General features: G+C 41.4%; 1 protein-coding gene across 1 annotated transcript; it reads right to left on the bottom strand.

The window, feature by feature from the left end:
• Nucleotides 1-3,643: 3,643 nt before the first annotated feature.
• Nucleotides 3,644-6,160, bottom strand: LOC123079752 (ras-related protein Rab2BV). Its single transcript, XM_044502552.1, has 2 exons — nucleotides 5,706-6,160; nucleotides 3,644-4,453 (listed from the first exon to the last, which is right to left on the bottom strand). The coding sequence occupies exons 1-2, from the start codon at nucleotides 5,868-5,870 to the stop codon at nucleotides 3,965-3,967; spliced, it is 654 nt and encodes a 217-aa protein (XP_044358487.1). The 5' UTR covers nucleotides 5,871-6,160; the 3' UTR covers nucleotides 3,644-3,964.
• Between the last annotated feature and the right edge of the window lie 8,270 nt (nucleotides 6,161-14,430).

Genomic DNA, 14,430 nt, shown 5'->3' on the forward strand with positions numbered 1-14,430 from the left:
TGGCCCTTCAAAATAGTTTTGTTTGGTCAACATTGATTGGCATCCAATCAAGATCTTCTATCTTCCTTGTACTTGCATAATTCCTGTGTTTAAGGTCGGGCAATTTTTAGTGGTGACTTAGGAAGTCCTTGATTTTATGGGGTTTTATGTTGTCACTAGTTGTGTCACACAACTTAATTTTGCCATTATAAATTTCAACTGCTAAAATATGCCATCCTTTAGTTAAGTGTGTGCTAAAAATGTCACTCAACAACGTTACCGCTTGGTCAAAGGCCATTGACTAGTGTGAAGTGACCAAAATACCCCTGGATCCCACTTGTCAGCGCTCCCCTATAACGTGTTGGTCCTAGCTGTCAAGACATAGAGAATTAAATAAGAAGAAAAACAATAACTCGTGAGGATTCAATCACCCTCACGTGAACTATTTTTGCTTATGATTCCATTCTTTGTGTGCCAAAAACTAGGACCCACAGGTTATAGTAAGTTGCAGAGGGAACACTGGCTTGTGGTGTCTAGGGGTCCAGGTCAATGGCCTTTGATCGGATGGTAATGGTGGCGAGTGTAATTTTTGAGCACACGCTTAATGAAAGGATGACATTTTGGAGTAGTTTAAACCTAGTGACAAAATTGAGTAGTGTGTCACAACTGATAAAAACCCTAAATTTGTTTATAGCCATTGTAAAAACAATTTTCCTCGAAAGAAAAATGATTTTGTGAAGTTCATGGTTGAGGAGATCCTATCAACAAATTATGTGAATTATTGGAATGGCCTAGTCCACTCTTTTGGCCGGCGCTCGATCTAAACCATACATCATATGTGGGGACCTCCTATTCGGCGCTCGCGCACGACGCGCAACGGGCCGTCTCAGCAACCTGCTCAAAAACTAAACATGAAAAAAAATATTTTGAGCGTTATCCTAGGAGACATGGGATTCAAACCAACACGCCGACAAAAGACTTGGCTCAATAATCACTACACCGATATCACTTTGTTGTCTACTATCCGAAAAACAATGCTATTTGACCCTTTTTTTAGTACAACATTAACATATATTATATACCCAGTATAAATTATTTGAAAAAAAGAAAACATAAATTTGAAAAAGAATTCACACTTTTTTGAAAAAATCATGAATTTGAAAAAATTCAAAATTATCAAAAGGCTCGTGCAAAATGATTTTTTCACGAAAATGTAAAAAAATTATATTTGAGAAAAGTTCATGAATTTGAAAAGGTTCATACAAACTGAAAAAAGCTCACGAAAATGAAAGAAGTTCAAAATTTGAAAAAAAATCATGAAAATTGGAAAAAAGTTCACAAATATGAAAAAAAACGAGCTAAAAGAAATCATGAATTTGAAATACGTTCATGGATTTGATAAAAGTTCAGGCATTTGAAAAATTATCATGAAATTCATAAACAGTTCATGGCTAAATTTTTTTCAAGAATTTCGCAAAAATCACAGATTTGCAAAAATGTCAAGTTTTATAAAGAAATCATAGAAAATGAAACAAAAAAGAGAAAGAAGTAAAACAAAAATGAAAAGGAAAAACTTAACAAAACTCGTCCTGGGAAAACCCAGGAAAAACCTGTCCAAAAACTGTTGGAAACTTCTAGAATTTTCCCAAAATCAGTGAGAGAGAAAAAACTGCATCCACCGATCGAGCTCTCCGAACTAGCCTACAGGACGTACGCATGCTGTGCGAAAAAAGGAGCTAAATGGACCGAGCCCAAGGACGTACAAGTGGTTTGCCCCGGTTTACAGAATGAACTGTAACCGGCGCTTAAGGCACCATACAGGGTTTGGGTCGTATGTGCCCTCTCGATCAGAGAAGAAAAAGTTTGCTAAACCGTGGTGGGCCATAAACTGAAAACAACTCCAAAGTTAGGGATGCCCGGCCCACCGGGCGATAGGTACCGGTTACGGTAAACGGGCACCTTTTATGGAAAATACCAGGATACATCTGGTTGTAGATGAACCCCATAAACTATTTTCTAGGATTTGTTTTAGCACTTCAGGAAAAATTCAATGGTCTTTGAAACTTTTTTCGAACAAACTTGTCATGTTGGCCTACTTATAAAAAAATTGACAACGAAAACTCCCCATAAAAAATCTGAGCATAAAAGCAAATTGTCCAGGACAATATAGAGTGAATAGTACCTATAGTGCTGATTTTGTCTTTGTCTTGGACAATATCACGAAAGTCATTTTGTCCCTAATTTTTTTATGTGACTGTAACGCTTTGAAGCTTGTTGCCAGCATTTTTCATGATTTTTCGACCATTTTTTTTGAAAAAAAAATGGTTTCGTATGCCTCCATGGTCCATTCGTTCCCTTCCCACCTTTTATAGCTCTTTCTATCTAATGAAATATGATGCGAACAAAAGCTGTCACATCCTCGGTTAAGAATGTGCTTCCTCAGTCTCATAATAAGAAAACGTCTTTCAAGCTATGTTGGGACAGAGGAAGTTGATTGGAAGAGTCTAGAATCGGTTTGGATTTACGGTTTACACACAAATATCAGATACTTAAAAGTAAAGTGCGGAGTATTGGAAGCGACAACGATGTTGTTACTCGTAGAGTGATGGTACAGAATTGTCCCTCTAAAAAATGGGTAGTACATAATCATCAAATCTTATTGTTGTATGACTTTGTAAGGTCTTCTGTCAATAATTAATAAAATGGCTGTATGCATCGTCCAGATGTAGAGGCCGAGAGTCTTCCTCCTTTAAAAGAAAAACAGAATCATCAAATCAACCATACTTGTTTATCCTAACCCATTTTGCGTACCAACACAAATCACGCTGAATTCTCCTGGTACTAGTTTTGTTTCTAGGCGCAGGGCGGATGAATCAATCGTGGTAGGCCACTGGAGCGAGGTCACCATGGTCACTTCTGTGCATCCAATCCGAAAACGAAGCGTGAACAACCGCGCGAACGAATAGTTGCAGCCTTGCAGGAAAGCAGAACACATCGCTAAATGACTGTAGCGCAGATAGGTAAAACTTCAGGCCAGCGTGCCCAGGCCACCCGATGCGACGCTAAACATGTGGGCCACCAAGGCCCAATGTATACGGGTTTTAACTCGTGCATACAAAAAATATATTCGAATTAATTTAACCTATAATTTTTTATTGAACTTATAGTTTTATTTAGATCCAAGCAATACTGTAGGATTATACATGTATACTGTGTTATGACAGGCATGTGAAATTCCAATCTGCCAGTAATTACCTAACAGCAAACTGTCGACAAAATAAAAGGAGAACTGGGACGAACAAAACCGATGGAACACACGTGTTGTATGAATAGTTCATCTCATGCTAAATATGCCACGAAAGACTTCTCATCCGTTTCAAAAACGGAGACGTGAAAATTCAATAAATTACCATCATGCTGGAAAAAAAAAGAATACAGGTCGAGCAATAAGACACATCATGAAATCACTAATGGTCAGAGGCACAGCCAGAATGATTCATGGGTATGCAGTTAGAGCAATTCAAAAGAGGATTGATGAATAATACTATTCGAATTGAAGAAAAGTCGAGAATTTCTCAAACATCAAGCCTGCGAAAGAAAGTGCTTGCTCAGTCATATGATCAGGTCTACCAACATCGACAGTGCACTTCATGCAATTATAACGAAATTTAAGAGCATAATAATTCCATTAACAACTATTATTGTTGTTAATAGGAAATAATCATTGTTACAACATGTTGTTCGATTTCTCAATTGTACAAGTGAAATCGATGATAGTTATAAGAATACAAAATGAGAATGATTTGATGGAGGCAGGTTATAGAGTATGGTAAAGGTGTTCTTGCGATAGGAATTACCAGTCATGGGATTCGGGATGAGAAACAAGAATATCTGAGACCAAACTATAACCTATGTATATTGTCATGGTCCAGTTCTGCGGAAGCAGACATTTCCAGAAAGAATCTCTTCCACCGGAACCAGCTCTTCAACTGGAGGAACAGCAAGAACCTTTTGCGTTGGCGGATGGTTCAGCAACGTTAATAGTCGTTCCTTGCATCGAACGGCCGTTGGCAGCAGCAGACTCCTGTGCTGCAAGTGCTTTTTTGCTTACAATCTGGTGAATTTCACTCAGCACAGTATGGAATGCCTTCTCCACATTGATTGCCTCCAGTGCAGATGTCTCAAGGAACGACAGACCTTCTTTCTCAGAGAATGCTTGGCTGTCTTCCTCGGGAACCGATCTTAAGTGGTTTAAGTCTGACTTGTTCCCAACCATCATGACAACAATGTTGGCATCTGCATGATCCCGGAGCTCACGGAGCCACCTCTGAACATTGTCGAAGGTCTGCCTCTTTGTTATGTCAAAGACTAGGAGTGCTCCAACAGCACCCCTGTAATATGCACTAGTAATTGCACGGTATCTCTCCTGACCAGCCGTGTCCCATATCTGTGCCTTCACAGTCTTTCCTTCTATCTGCCGCAAAACAAAATTAAACTTCTGCTGAGCTTCACTAGAAGAATATGTATTTAACACGAGTATAGAACATGCATCCCCAGTTACTGAATCCTGATTGAAAAGCTGGAAGGAACAAAAGGGATTCTCTAACTACATGTTATTTTCCTTTTACTGAAGTTCATGTACTACAGCAGACAACAATATGTCACTATGCACTGGTAAAAAACATGGGGATGTACTGGAAGACTACTTATAATATTTGTTGAAATATAAGTACAGCAATGACATCTTCTTACGATGACTTTCAGGCAGGATCAAATAATGATGAGCTTATCGAAACATTTTAACTGGAGCACCAATGATGAGCTTAAAAACACATAGTTATTCAACATCAACCAACCAGAAGAGATAAGAGAAATCAAGTTCATTTCCAGCTTTCTGGCAATAGGACATAGTCTGTAGTGCAAATCATAGGGTCGCAATTCGTTGCTAAGTGCATGACAATTCAAAAGAAGAAACCGGTTCTACCAATCAATCCAGGTCACCCAGGCCAGCACTACTTTTTAGCGCAAGGCTTGTGAATCAAACAGCTGTTGGGCACAGACTCTGCTCTCACATATTTTCTAGTGCAGTGCCAACCCAAAAAACATAATAATGATAATAATACTATTAATGATGATGATGATGCAATTAAAACGGCTCAGTTGTTTACAAGTTTCTTTTGCTCCGAAAACCGTTTACCTTTAGGTTTCTGAACAATATGTAATTGGTTGATGATGTACTATCCTCTTCAAAAGAAAACTGAAACCATGCCCACGACAGATGGGGTCTCGTTGACAATCTAGCCCCGTTACTATCTCATATGCAAAAGCATCGGAAGCAAAGCCTACATCGGTATTTTCACGGCATTACCATGTGTTGTCATTGTCATACGACCAGAAAAGTAGTCTATGCTAGGTGTCCGCTCAGACATGCAGCCAACAACACATTGGCCTACGACAGGTGTCCTGGCTTTTAACCGCACAATCAATCATCTATTCATTCACCTAGATCTCCCGTCCTATTCCTACGCCGTGACTGCAAATTCAAACGAATGCTCTGCTCAACAGGCCACAGCACACCCAGCCCAGCGCAGGGTCACAAATGACGACGCTACGGACGGCATTTGCATTTCAAATTCACATCGCACGCAATTGTATCATAGATAGACGGAGCCGACCGAGCAAGAGCGACGGGATCAGATCGCCCGCGTGCGCGGGGAAGAAGGTACCTGGAGGGTTCGGGTGGCGAACTCGACGCCGATGGTGGACTTGGACTCGAGGCAGAACTCGTTGCGGGTGAAGCGGGAGAGGATGTTGGACTTGCCGACGCCGGAGTCGCCGATGAGCACGATCTTGAAGAGGTAGTCGTACTCATTGTCCACCCGGTGCGCCATCTCCGCCTCCCTTCCTCCCTCCCCGTCGCCGCCTCGCCTCGCCTCTCCTCCCGCGGACCCCGATCGATCACCCGGCCAATGAGCAACCCAGAAAAGGCCTCGTCGACGCTTCGCTTACCGGGATGGGACGGGACGCGGCGCTGCTCGCCGGGCCGAGCGGGAGGGGAATGGGAGGGGTGGGGGCAGATCCGAGAATGGAACGGCGACGAGGGGAGGAGGGAAACTGGGGAAAGGAAAGGAGCGGGGGGGAGGGATCTCGTGCCCAGCTGGCCCCGCCCATCGACGGCTGGTGTTCGCTGGCGGTGCCTCTCCTTTCTTTTTGTCCGAGCCCGCCCCGCCCGTGCTGGCAGATCCCACGGGATCTCGGGGGCGCGAATGCGTGCGTGGTCGGTGCCTCGACCTGTTTTTTCATTTTTTGGAACTTTTTTTTCTGACAAAACTGGACCTGGAATTTGTTATGGCGTAGCCCACTCCTGGACGCCGGCCCAAGGCCATAAGAAGGATCCGAAGAATGGCCCGCGAGTGGGAGGCCCAGAAGATGGCGAAGACCAGGACCCAACTCCAAGATGGATAAAGTAGGGGAGCTCCTATTCGGCGCCGTAAGCACCGGTTGGCGTTGATGGCGCTTGCAGAGAAGCTTAGCAGGTCGGCCCAATATGGGACAACCGGGATTCAAACTCTTCACGGCACCAATAACAACCTGGCGCCATAACCATCAGACCGAGCTGCCAAGCTTGTCCACTGTCAGGAACGGGAGCTATTTGACCCTTCTTTTTTTTCGGGGTAAAGGGAGTTTTTATTGTAAAGATATAGTGTTACAGTCGAAAGGCCACAAATCCTCAATACAAAGTGAAACCGAGTTTAACCACACGGCAGTAGTTCTCTCGGAGCGGCTATAGTTGACCAACCGATCAACAACTCTATTCTAGCTTCGGTGAATTTTCTGAGGTAAAAACTCCCTATTACTCATCAACTCCTTAATCTCTAGAACTAAATAACCATAAGCTATATATTAGATGCCCGGTATTAATTATTTGAAACAATTCATAAAAAAATGTAAAAACATGATTTTTTTTAAAAACTTCAAAAGTTAGCAAAGGTTCCTGAAAAATGAAAAAAATCGTCGATTTTGAAAATAGTTCATCCTTTTGAAAAAAAGATCATACAATTTTGAAAAATGATCAAAAATCTGAAAAAAAAAGTTCACAAACCTGAAAAAAGTTCATCGATTTTTTAAAAAGATAATCACAAATTTGGAAAAAAATCAGTGATTTTTTAAAAATCACATATTTAAAAAGTTCAAATTTTTTGCAAAATGATCGCAGATTTGATGCAAGTTCATTGATTTTGAAAAAAGTCCTTGAATTTAAGAAAATAAGAAAAAATAGAAAGAATAAGGAAGGAAAAGGAGAAAAGATAAAAGAAAAGAAAGAAAGAGCCAAAAGAAGAAAAAGTTGGTGAGTAATCAGAACTGCTGTGTTGCCTTGGGTGGTTAGTGCAGTTTGTCGAGAACAAGAGATCACGGGTTCAAATCTTCTCAGTGTGCATGCTTTTTTGCAACTTAACAGAAAAAAGAAGCTAAACGGGTTGGCCCGTTCGCAGAGCGGGGTATGCACCCGATTGTAGAAACAATAGAAACAGGCGCAGAAGGCGCTAAATAGGATTTGGCAATAAGTGTGTGCTAGAGGGAATGGTGGTCAAGAGGGAAAGACCAAAAACATTTCTCTCCTCCTCCCCCCAACTCTAGTATGAACTCTTATAGTGTATCCCTCCCCTTCCTTTGAAATTCGAGATGCATAACACTTGGTGCTAGTAGTCTCATCGACCCAATCTTCGGAGCTTGATCCGTCAGTCTGTCTATGGTAGGCGACGACCTTGTGTTGCTACTGTAATTCCTGTTTGCGAACCAAAACAGCTGCCTGAGATCGATCTAGCACCCAAGCGGAAGGGCCCTTCGGTGGCGGAGGTCCAAACTACGGCATCTATGGAGACCATCGAGCAGCAGCCCTCGGTGACGAACGCTAAGCTCAATGACAATGTCCTACAGTTTAAAGGGTTCACCGCCTGGATGAAGACGATGGATTCCACAAGGAAGGCTCTCACTCTGTCGGCCTCCCTCCTGCAACTCCATTAGGAGGATGCGTCATCATGCCCGGGAGCGCTCGAGTCGGCTTTCCAACGACCATCAGGTCCAGCCAATGCTAGCGTCATGCCTCCCATAGTCGAGCAGCACTCGGATGGCACGGATCGACCCCATGGGCACAACGGGCAACACCTTCCACGAGGGTCGGTTCTAGGGAATCTTGTATTCGTCGATCTGCCTCCGGCCAACGGTACGCCTGCTCACGCCCACGAACTATTCAATTCTGAGTCTCAATTTTTTGAGCGTCGCAGTCACCACTTGCTCTGCTCTCACTTTGGTAACACATCTAAGATGGATTTCCCTAAGTTTGACGGGGAGGATTGCTAGGTTTGGACCAATAACTGCGAGTTATATTTTGAGATTTATGGAGTGTCAAAGCAGATGAAGGTGAAATTTGCTACTCTGAATTGTGTATGCAACACTTCGTTGTGGCTTAAAACATCACAAAAAGCGTATGAGGTTCATGATGTGGGAGGAACTATGTGATGCGGTTTGTGCCCGTTGGGGCAAGGACCATCATCAGTTTCACATGTGCCAGTTGTTGGTGCTCACACAAATAGGCACACCGAGGATGACACAATGAAATTTGACACTCTCCGTCATCAAATCCTCTTAGCCAACCCCAATACCTTGAGGTGGTATTGGTTGAGCGTTATATTGCTGGGTTGTGTCCCATATTCGTTTTGGTGTTTTTTACATCGCCCTAAAGATGTGGATACTGATAGCTTCTTGGCTTTGTTGCAAGAAGTGGAGCTGCAAAATGAGAAGTCAATGGGATCCTCTAAATAGTCGAGTCGTTCCTCGTTCGAAAGTTGTAGGATCGAAAGTATGTCTAGAGGGGGGGGGTGATTAGACTACTTGACCAAATAAAAATCTAGCCTTTTCTCAATTTTAAGTCTTGGCAGATTTTAGCAACATATCACAAGTCAAGCAATCAACCTACACATGCAATCTAAGAGTATAGCAGCGGAAATGTAAATCATTGCATATGAAGGTAAAGGGGAGGAGTTTGGAGGAAGCAAACGCAATGTAGACACGGAGATTTTTGGCATGGTTCCGATAGGTGGCGCTATCGTACATCCACGTTGATGGAGACTTCAACCCACGAAGGGTAACGGTTGCGCGAGTCCACGGAGGGCTCCACCCATGAAGGGTCCATGAAGAAGCAACCTTGTCTATCCCACCATGTCCAGCGCCCATGAAGGACTTGCCTCACTTGGGTAGATCTTCATGAAGTAGGCGATCTTCTTGCCCTTACAAACTCCTTGGTTCAACTCCACAATCTTGACGGAGGCTCCCAAGTGACACCTAACCAATCTAGGAGACACCACTCTCCAAAAGGTAATAGATGGTGTGTTGATGATGAACTCCTTGCTCTTATGCTTCAAATGATAGTCTCCCCAACACTCAACTCTCTCTCACAGATTTGGATTTGGTGGAAAGATGATTTGAGTGGAAAGCAACTTGGGGAAGGCTAGAGATCAAGATTCTTGTGGTTGGATTGGAATATCTTGGTCTCAACACATGAGTAGGTGGCTCTCTCTCAGAAAATGAATGCTGGAAGTGTAGGCACGTTCTGATGGCTCTCTCCCAGATGAAGGAAGGGTGGAGGGGCATATATAGCCTCCACACAAAATCTAACCATTACACACAATTTACCAAACTCGGTGGGACCGAATAGTCAAACTCGGTCAGACCTATTTAGTTCAAAATGTGAGCGTTAGGATTTTCGGTGGGAACTACATGTCAACTCGGTGGGACCGATTTCATTAGGGTTAGGGCATAACGTAATCTCAGTGAGACCGATCACATGAACTCGGTGAGACCGATTTCTGTAATAGGCAAACAGAGAGTTGGTCAGGCAAACTCGGTGGGACCTGATGATCCCCAAGTGCAGGGAATCATCGTAGCAATTCCCAAAGGTGGAAGTGATAAGTATGGAGTGTTGAACCCACAAGGAGCTAAAGGTAAGATCAATATTCTCTCAAGTCCTATCTGCCACTGATACGACTCTACGTACACCGAACGTTTGCTTCCAACTAGAAACGAGAAATAAAACTATGTTGTGGGTATGAAGAGGATAACTTTGCATGGTATCGGAGAGCTAAAATATAAAAGTAGGTGTTGTTATCATAAAGTTAGAATATATTACTAAATATTATAAATAGCGAGTGTGGAATAATGATGGGTCGGTGTGCGGAATTATCCTAGGCAATCGTTACTAAGACAGGTAGTCGTCATTGCAATTTCATATGAGGGAGAGGCATAAGCTAACATACTTTCTCTTCTTGGATCATATGCACTTATGATTGGAACTCTAGCAAGCATCCGCAACTACTAAAGATCATTAAGGTAAAATCCAACCATAGCATTAAAGCATCAAGTCCCCTTTATCCCATACACAACAACCCCCTTACTCGGGTTTATGCTTCTGTCACTCAAGCAACCCACTATAAGCGAATCATGAACGTATTGCAACACCCTACAGTGGGAATCCCTCACGCTTGCGCAACAGGGAGGGCACAATAGGATAGCACCAATATAAAACATACAACTCGTACCAATCTAGATCATCAATCAACCCAAAGACAAAGGATATCTACTCAAAACATCATAGGATGGCAACACATCATTGGATCATAATATGTGGCATAAAGCACCATGTTCAAGTAGGGATTACAGTGGGGTGCGGGAAAGTGGACCGCGTAAAAGAGATGAGGATGGTGATGATGATGGTGATGTTGATGAAGATGATCACCGAGGCGATGATTCCCCTCCCGATGGCACTCCGGCGCCACCGAGAGATAGGAGGAGAGGTTCTCCCCCTTGTGCTTCCTCCTCCATGGCCTCCCCCCTAGATGGGGAGAGGTTCTCCCTCTGGTCCTTGGCCTTCATGGCGATGATGGCCCCTCCGGGATCCTCCTCCACGGCCTTCGGTGATGATGGCTTCCTCCGGCAGGGTGCCAGAGAGGGCCTAGATTGATTTCTCGTGGCTACAGAGGCTTGCGGCGGCCGAACTTCTGATCTAGGTTATTTTCTGGAGGTGGGTATTTATAGGAGAGGTTGGCGTCGAGAACAAGTTAGGGGGCCCCACGGGAAGTCCACGAGGCACAGGGGCGTGCCCCAGAGGGGTGGGCGCGCCCTCCACCCTCGTGGGGCCCACGAGCCTCCCCTCCGGTAACTCTTCGTTCCAGTATTTTTTATATTTTCCAGAAAAATTCTTTGTTGATTTTCATCGCATTCCGAGAACTTTTATTTCTGCACAAAAACAACACCACGGTAGTTCTGCTGAAAACAGCGTCAGTCCGGGTTAGTTCTAATCAAATCATACCAAAATCATATAAAACTATTATAAACATGGCATGAATACTTCATAAATTATAGATACGTTGGAGACGTATCAGCATCTCCAAGCTTAATTCCTGCTCGTCCTCGAGTAGGTAAATGATAAAAGAAATAATTTATGAAGTGTGAATGCTAGCAAGTGCATAAGTTTGATCAATGATAGTTCCAATCACTTTTTCTATTATCATTATATATCATAACAATAGCTCAACTCATAAAACTTCTCATGATCAAGTAACAAGCTATTCACATGTTAAAGTATAGATCATAAACTTTCTTGAAAACTAACAAACCGTGCTCCTAGTCATCAAACAATTGCAATTCATCTTATTTTCGGGAAGGGTCTATGTAAGAGCTTTGATTCAGCAAACTCCACATACTCAACTATCATTTAATCTTTCACAATTGCTAACAATCATGTGATATTTATGGGTTCAAAGTTTTAATCGGACACAAAGAAAGATAGGGGCTTATAGTTTCGCCTCCCAACCTTTTACCTCAAAGGTAATGTCAACAATAATAATTTATGAAAACCTACATCCAAGTGGATATATATATCCGAATCACTCCAACACAAAGTGCTTGCCAAAGGAAAAAGTGTAAAAAGGAAAGGTGATGATCACCATGACTCTTGTATAAGGGTAGAAGATAATAGTAAAAGATAGGCCCTTCCCAGAGGGAATCAGAGGTTGTCATGCCTTTTATGGTTGGATGCACAAAATCTTAATGCAAAAGAACATCACTTTATATTGCCGCTTGTGATAAAGACCTTTATTATGCAGTCCGTCGCTTTTATTTCTTCCCTATCAGAAGTTCGTATAAAGATTATTTTCTTCGCACTAACAGATCATACATATTTAGAGAGCAATTTTTATTGCATGCACCGATGACAACTTATTTGAAGGATCTTACTCAATCCATAGGTAGGTATGGTGGACTCTCATGGCAAAACTGGGTTAAGGAATGTTTTGAAGCACAAGTAGTATCTCTACTTGGTGCAAATAATTTGGCTAGCATGAGAGGGAAAGGCAAGCTCAACATGTTGGATGATCCAAGACAATATAACGCTTCGGATATAGGAAAACATAACCCATTAAGTTGTCTTCCTTGTCCAACATCAACTTTTTAGTATGTCATGTTTTAATGAGTGCTCACAATTACAAAAGATGTCCAAGATAGTATATTTATATGTGAAATCTCTCTTCCTTCAATATTCTTTCATGAATTGTTCAAGTGACCAATTCTGCATTTGCTAACTTTCAATAAGTTTACTACCTATACTTATTATGTATGAAGTCATTAATCCCCATGTTATAAGCATATGAAACATATATAAATTCAGATTTATGATATTCAATTCATTCAACCATTTACTCATAGGATATACGTGAAGCACGTGAGTAAATGACAAAATACTCCACAAAGATATAAGTGAAGAACACTGAGTAGTCAAATAATTAACTAGCCATGGGAGGATTCTTTTTCATTCAAGATTTCAGATCCAATGATTTTATTCAAATAGCAAGTAAAATTGAAAACACGCTCCAAGCAAAACACATATCATGTGACGAATAAAAATATAGCTCTGAGAAAGGTATACCGATAGTTTTGAAGACGAAAGAGGGGATGCCTTCCGGGGAATCCCCAAGCTTAGGCGCTTGAGTCTTCCTTGAATATTACCTTGGGGTGCCTTGGGAATCCCCAAGCTTAGGGTCTTTCCACTCCTTATTCTCCTCATATCGATATCTCACCCAAAGCTTGAAAACTTCAATCACACGAAACTTAACGGAACTTCATGAGATAGGTTAGTATGATAAAGAGTAAACCATTCACTTTGGTACTGTCAAAGACAAGGTTCATAATTGTTCTCACACCATTCCTACTGTACCATATCATTTCTACAATTTATATTGAAAAATATAAGCCATAGAAACTAGAAAACAAGCAAGTTATGCAATGAAAACATAATCTTTCAGAAACAGAACAGTTTGTAATGATCTGAACAGCAACCATACTTATGATACTCCAAAAATTATGAAATAAATTGGTGGACATGAGGAATCTGTCTATTAATCACCTGAAAAAAGAATAAACTCAAAAGCACTCTTCTGTAAAAAATGACAGCTAATCTCGTGAGCGCAAAGTTTCTGTTTTTTACAGCAAGATCACATTAACTCTCACCCAAGTCTTCCCAAAGGTCTTACTTGGCACTTTATTGAAACAAAAGCTATAAAACATAATTACTACAGTAGCTTAATCATGTGAACACACAAAAACAGTAAGGGTAAATATTGGGTTGTCTCCCAACAAGCGCTTTTCTTTAATGCCTTTTAGCTAGGCATGATGATTTCAATGATGCTCACATAGGAGATAAGAATTGAAACATAAAGAGAGCATCATGAAGAATATGACTAGCACATTTAAACCGAATCCACTTCCTATGCTTAGGGATTTTGTGAGCACACAATTTATAGGGACAAGGATCAACTAGCATAGGAAGGCAAAACAAGTATAACTTCAAAACTTTAAGCACATAGAGAGGAAACTTGATATTATTGCAACTCCTACAAGCATATATTCCTCCCTCATAATAATTTTCAGTAGAATCATGAATGAATTCAACAATATAACCATCACATAAAGCATTCTTTTCATGATCTACAAGCATAGAAATTTTTCTACTCTCCACATAAGCAAAATTCTTCTCATTCGGAATAATGGGAGCAAACTCAACAGAATAACGACCATGTGAGGCATAATCCAATTGAAAATTAAAATCATGATGACTAGTTTCATAGTTAACATTATTCTTTATAGCATACATGTCATCACAACAACCATCATAGATAGCAGCTTTGTTCTCATAATCAATTGGAACCTCTTCCGAAATAGTGGAATCATTACTAACTAAAGTTGACACTCTTCCAAATCCACTTTAGATTATAGTATTATTCATACTCCAAAAGATATAAGTGAAGTTCATGGAGCATTCTACAATTAATATAGACTAACCAATATCCAAGCTCAAAATATATAAGTGAAGCACACGAAGCATTCTATAAAACCATACTC

Source organism: Triticum aestivum, chromosome 3D (genome assembly GCF_018294505.1).
Source record: "Triticum aestivum cultivar Chinese Spring chromosome 3D, IWGSC CS RefSeq v2.1, whole genome shotgun sequence".
Lineage (NCBI taxonomy): Eukaryota > Viridiplantae > Streptophyta > Magnoliopsida > Poales > Poaceae > Triticum > Triticum aestivum.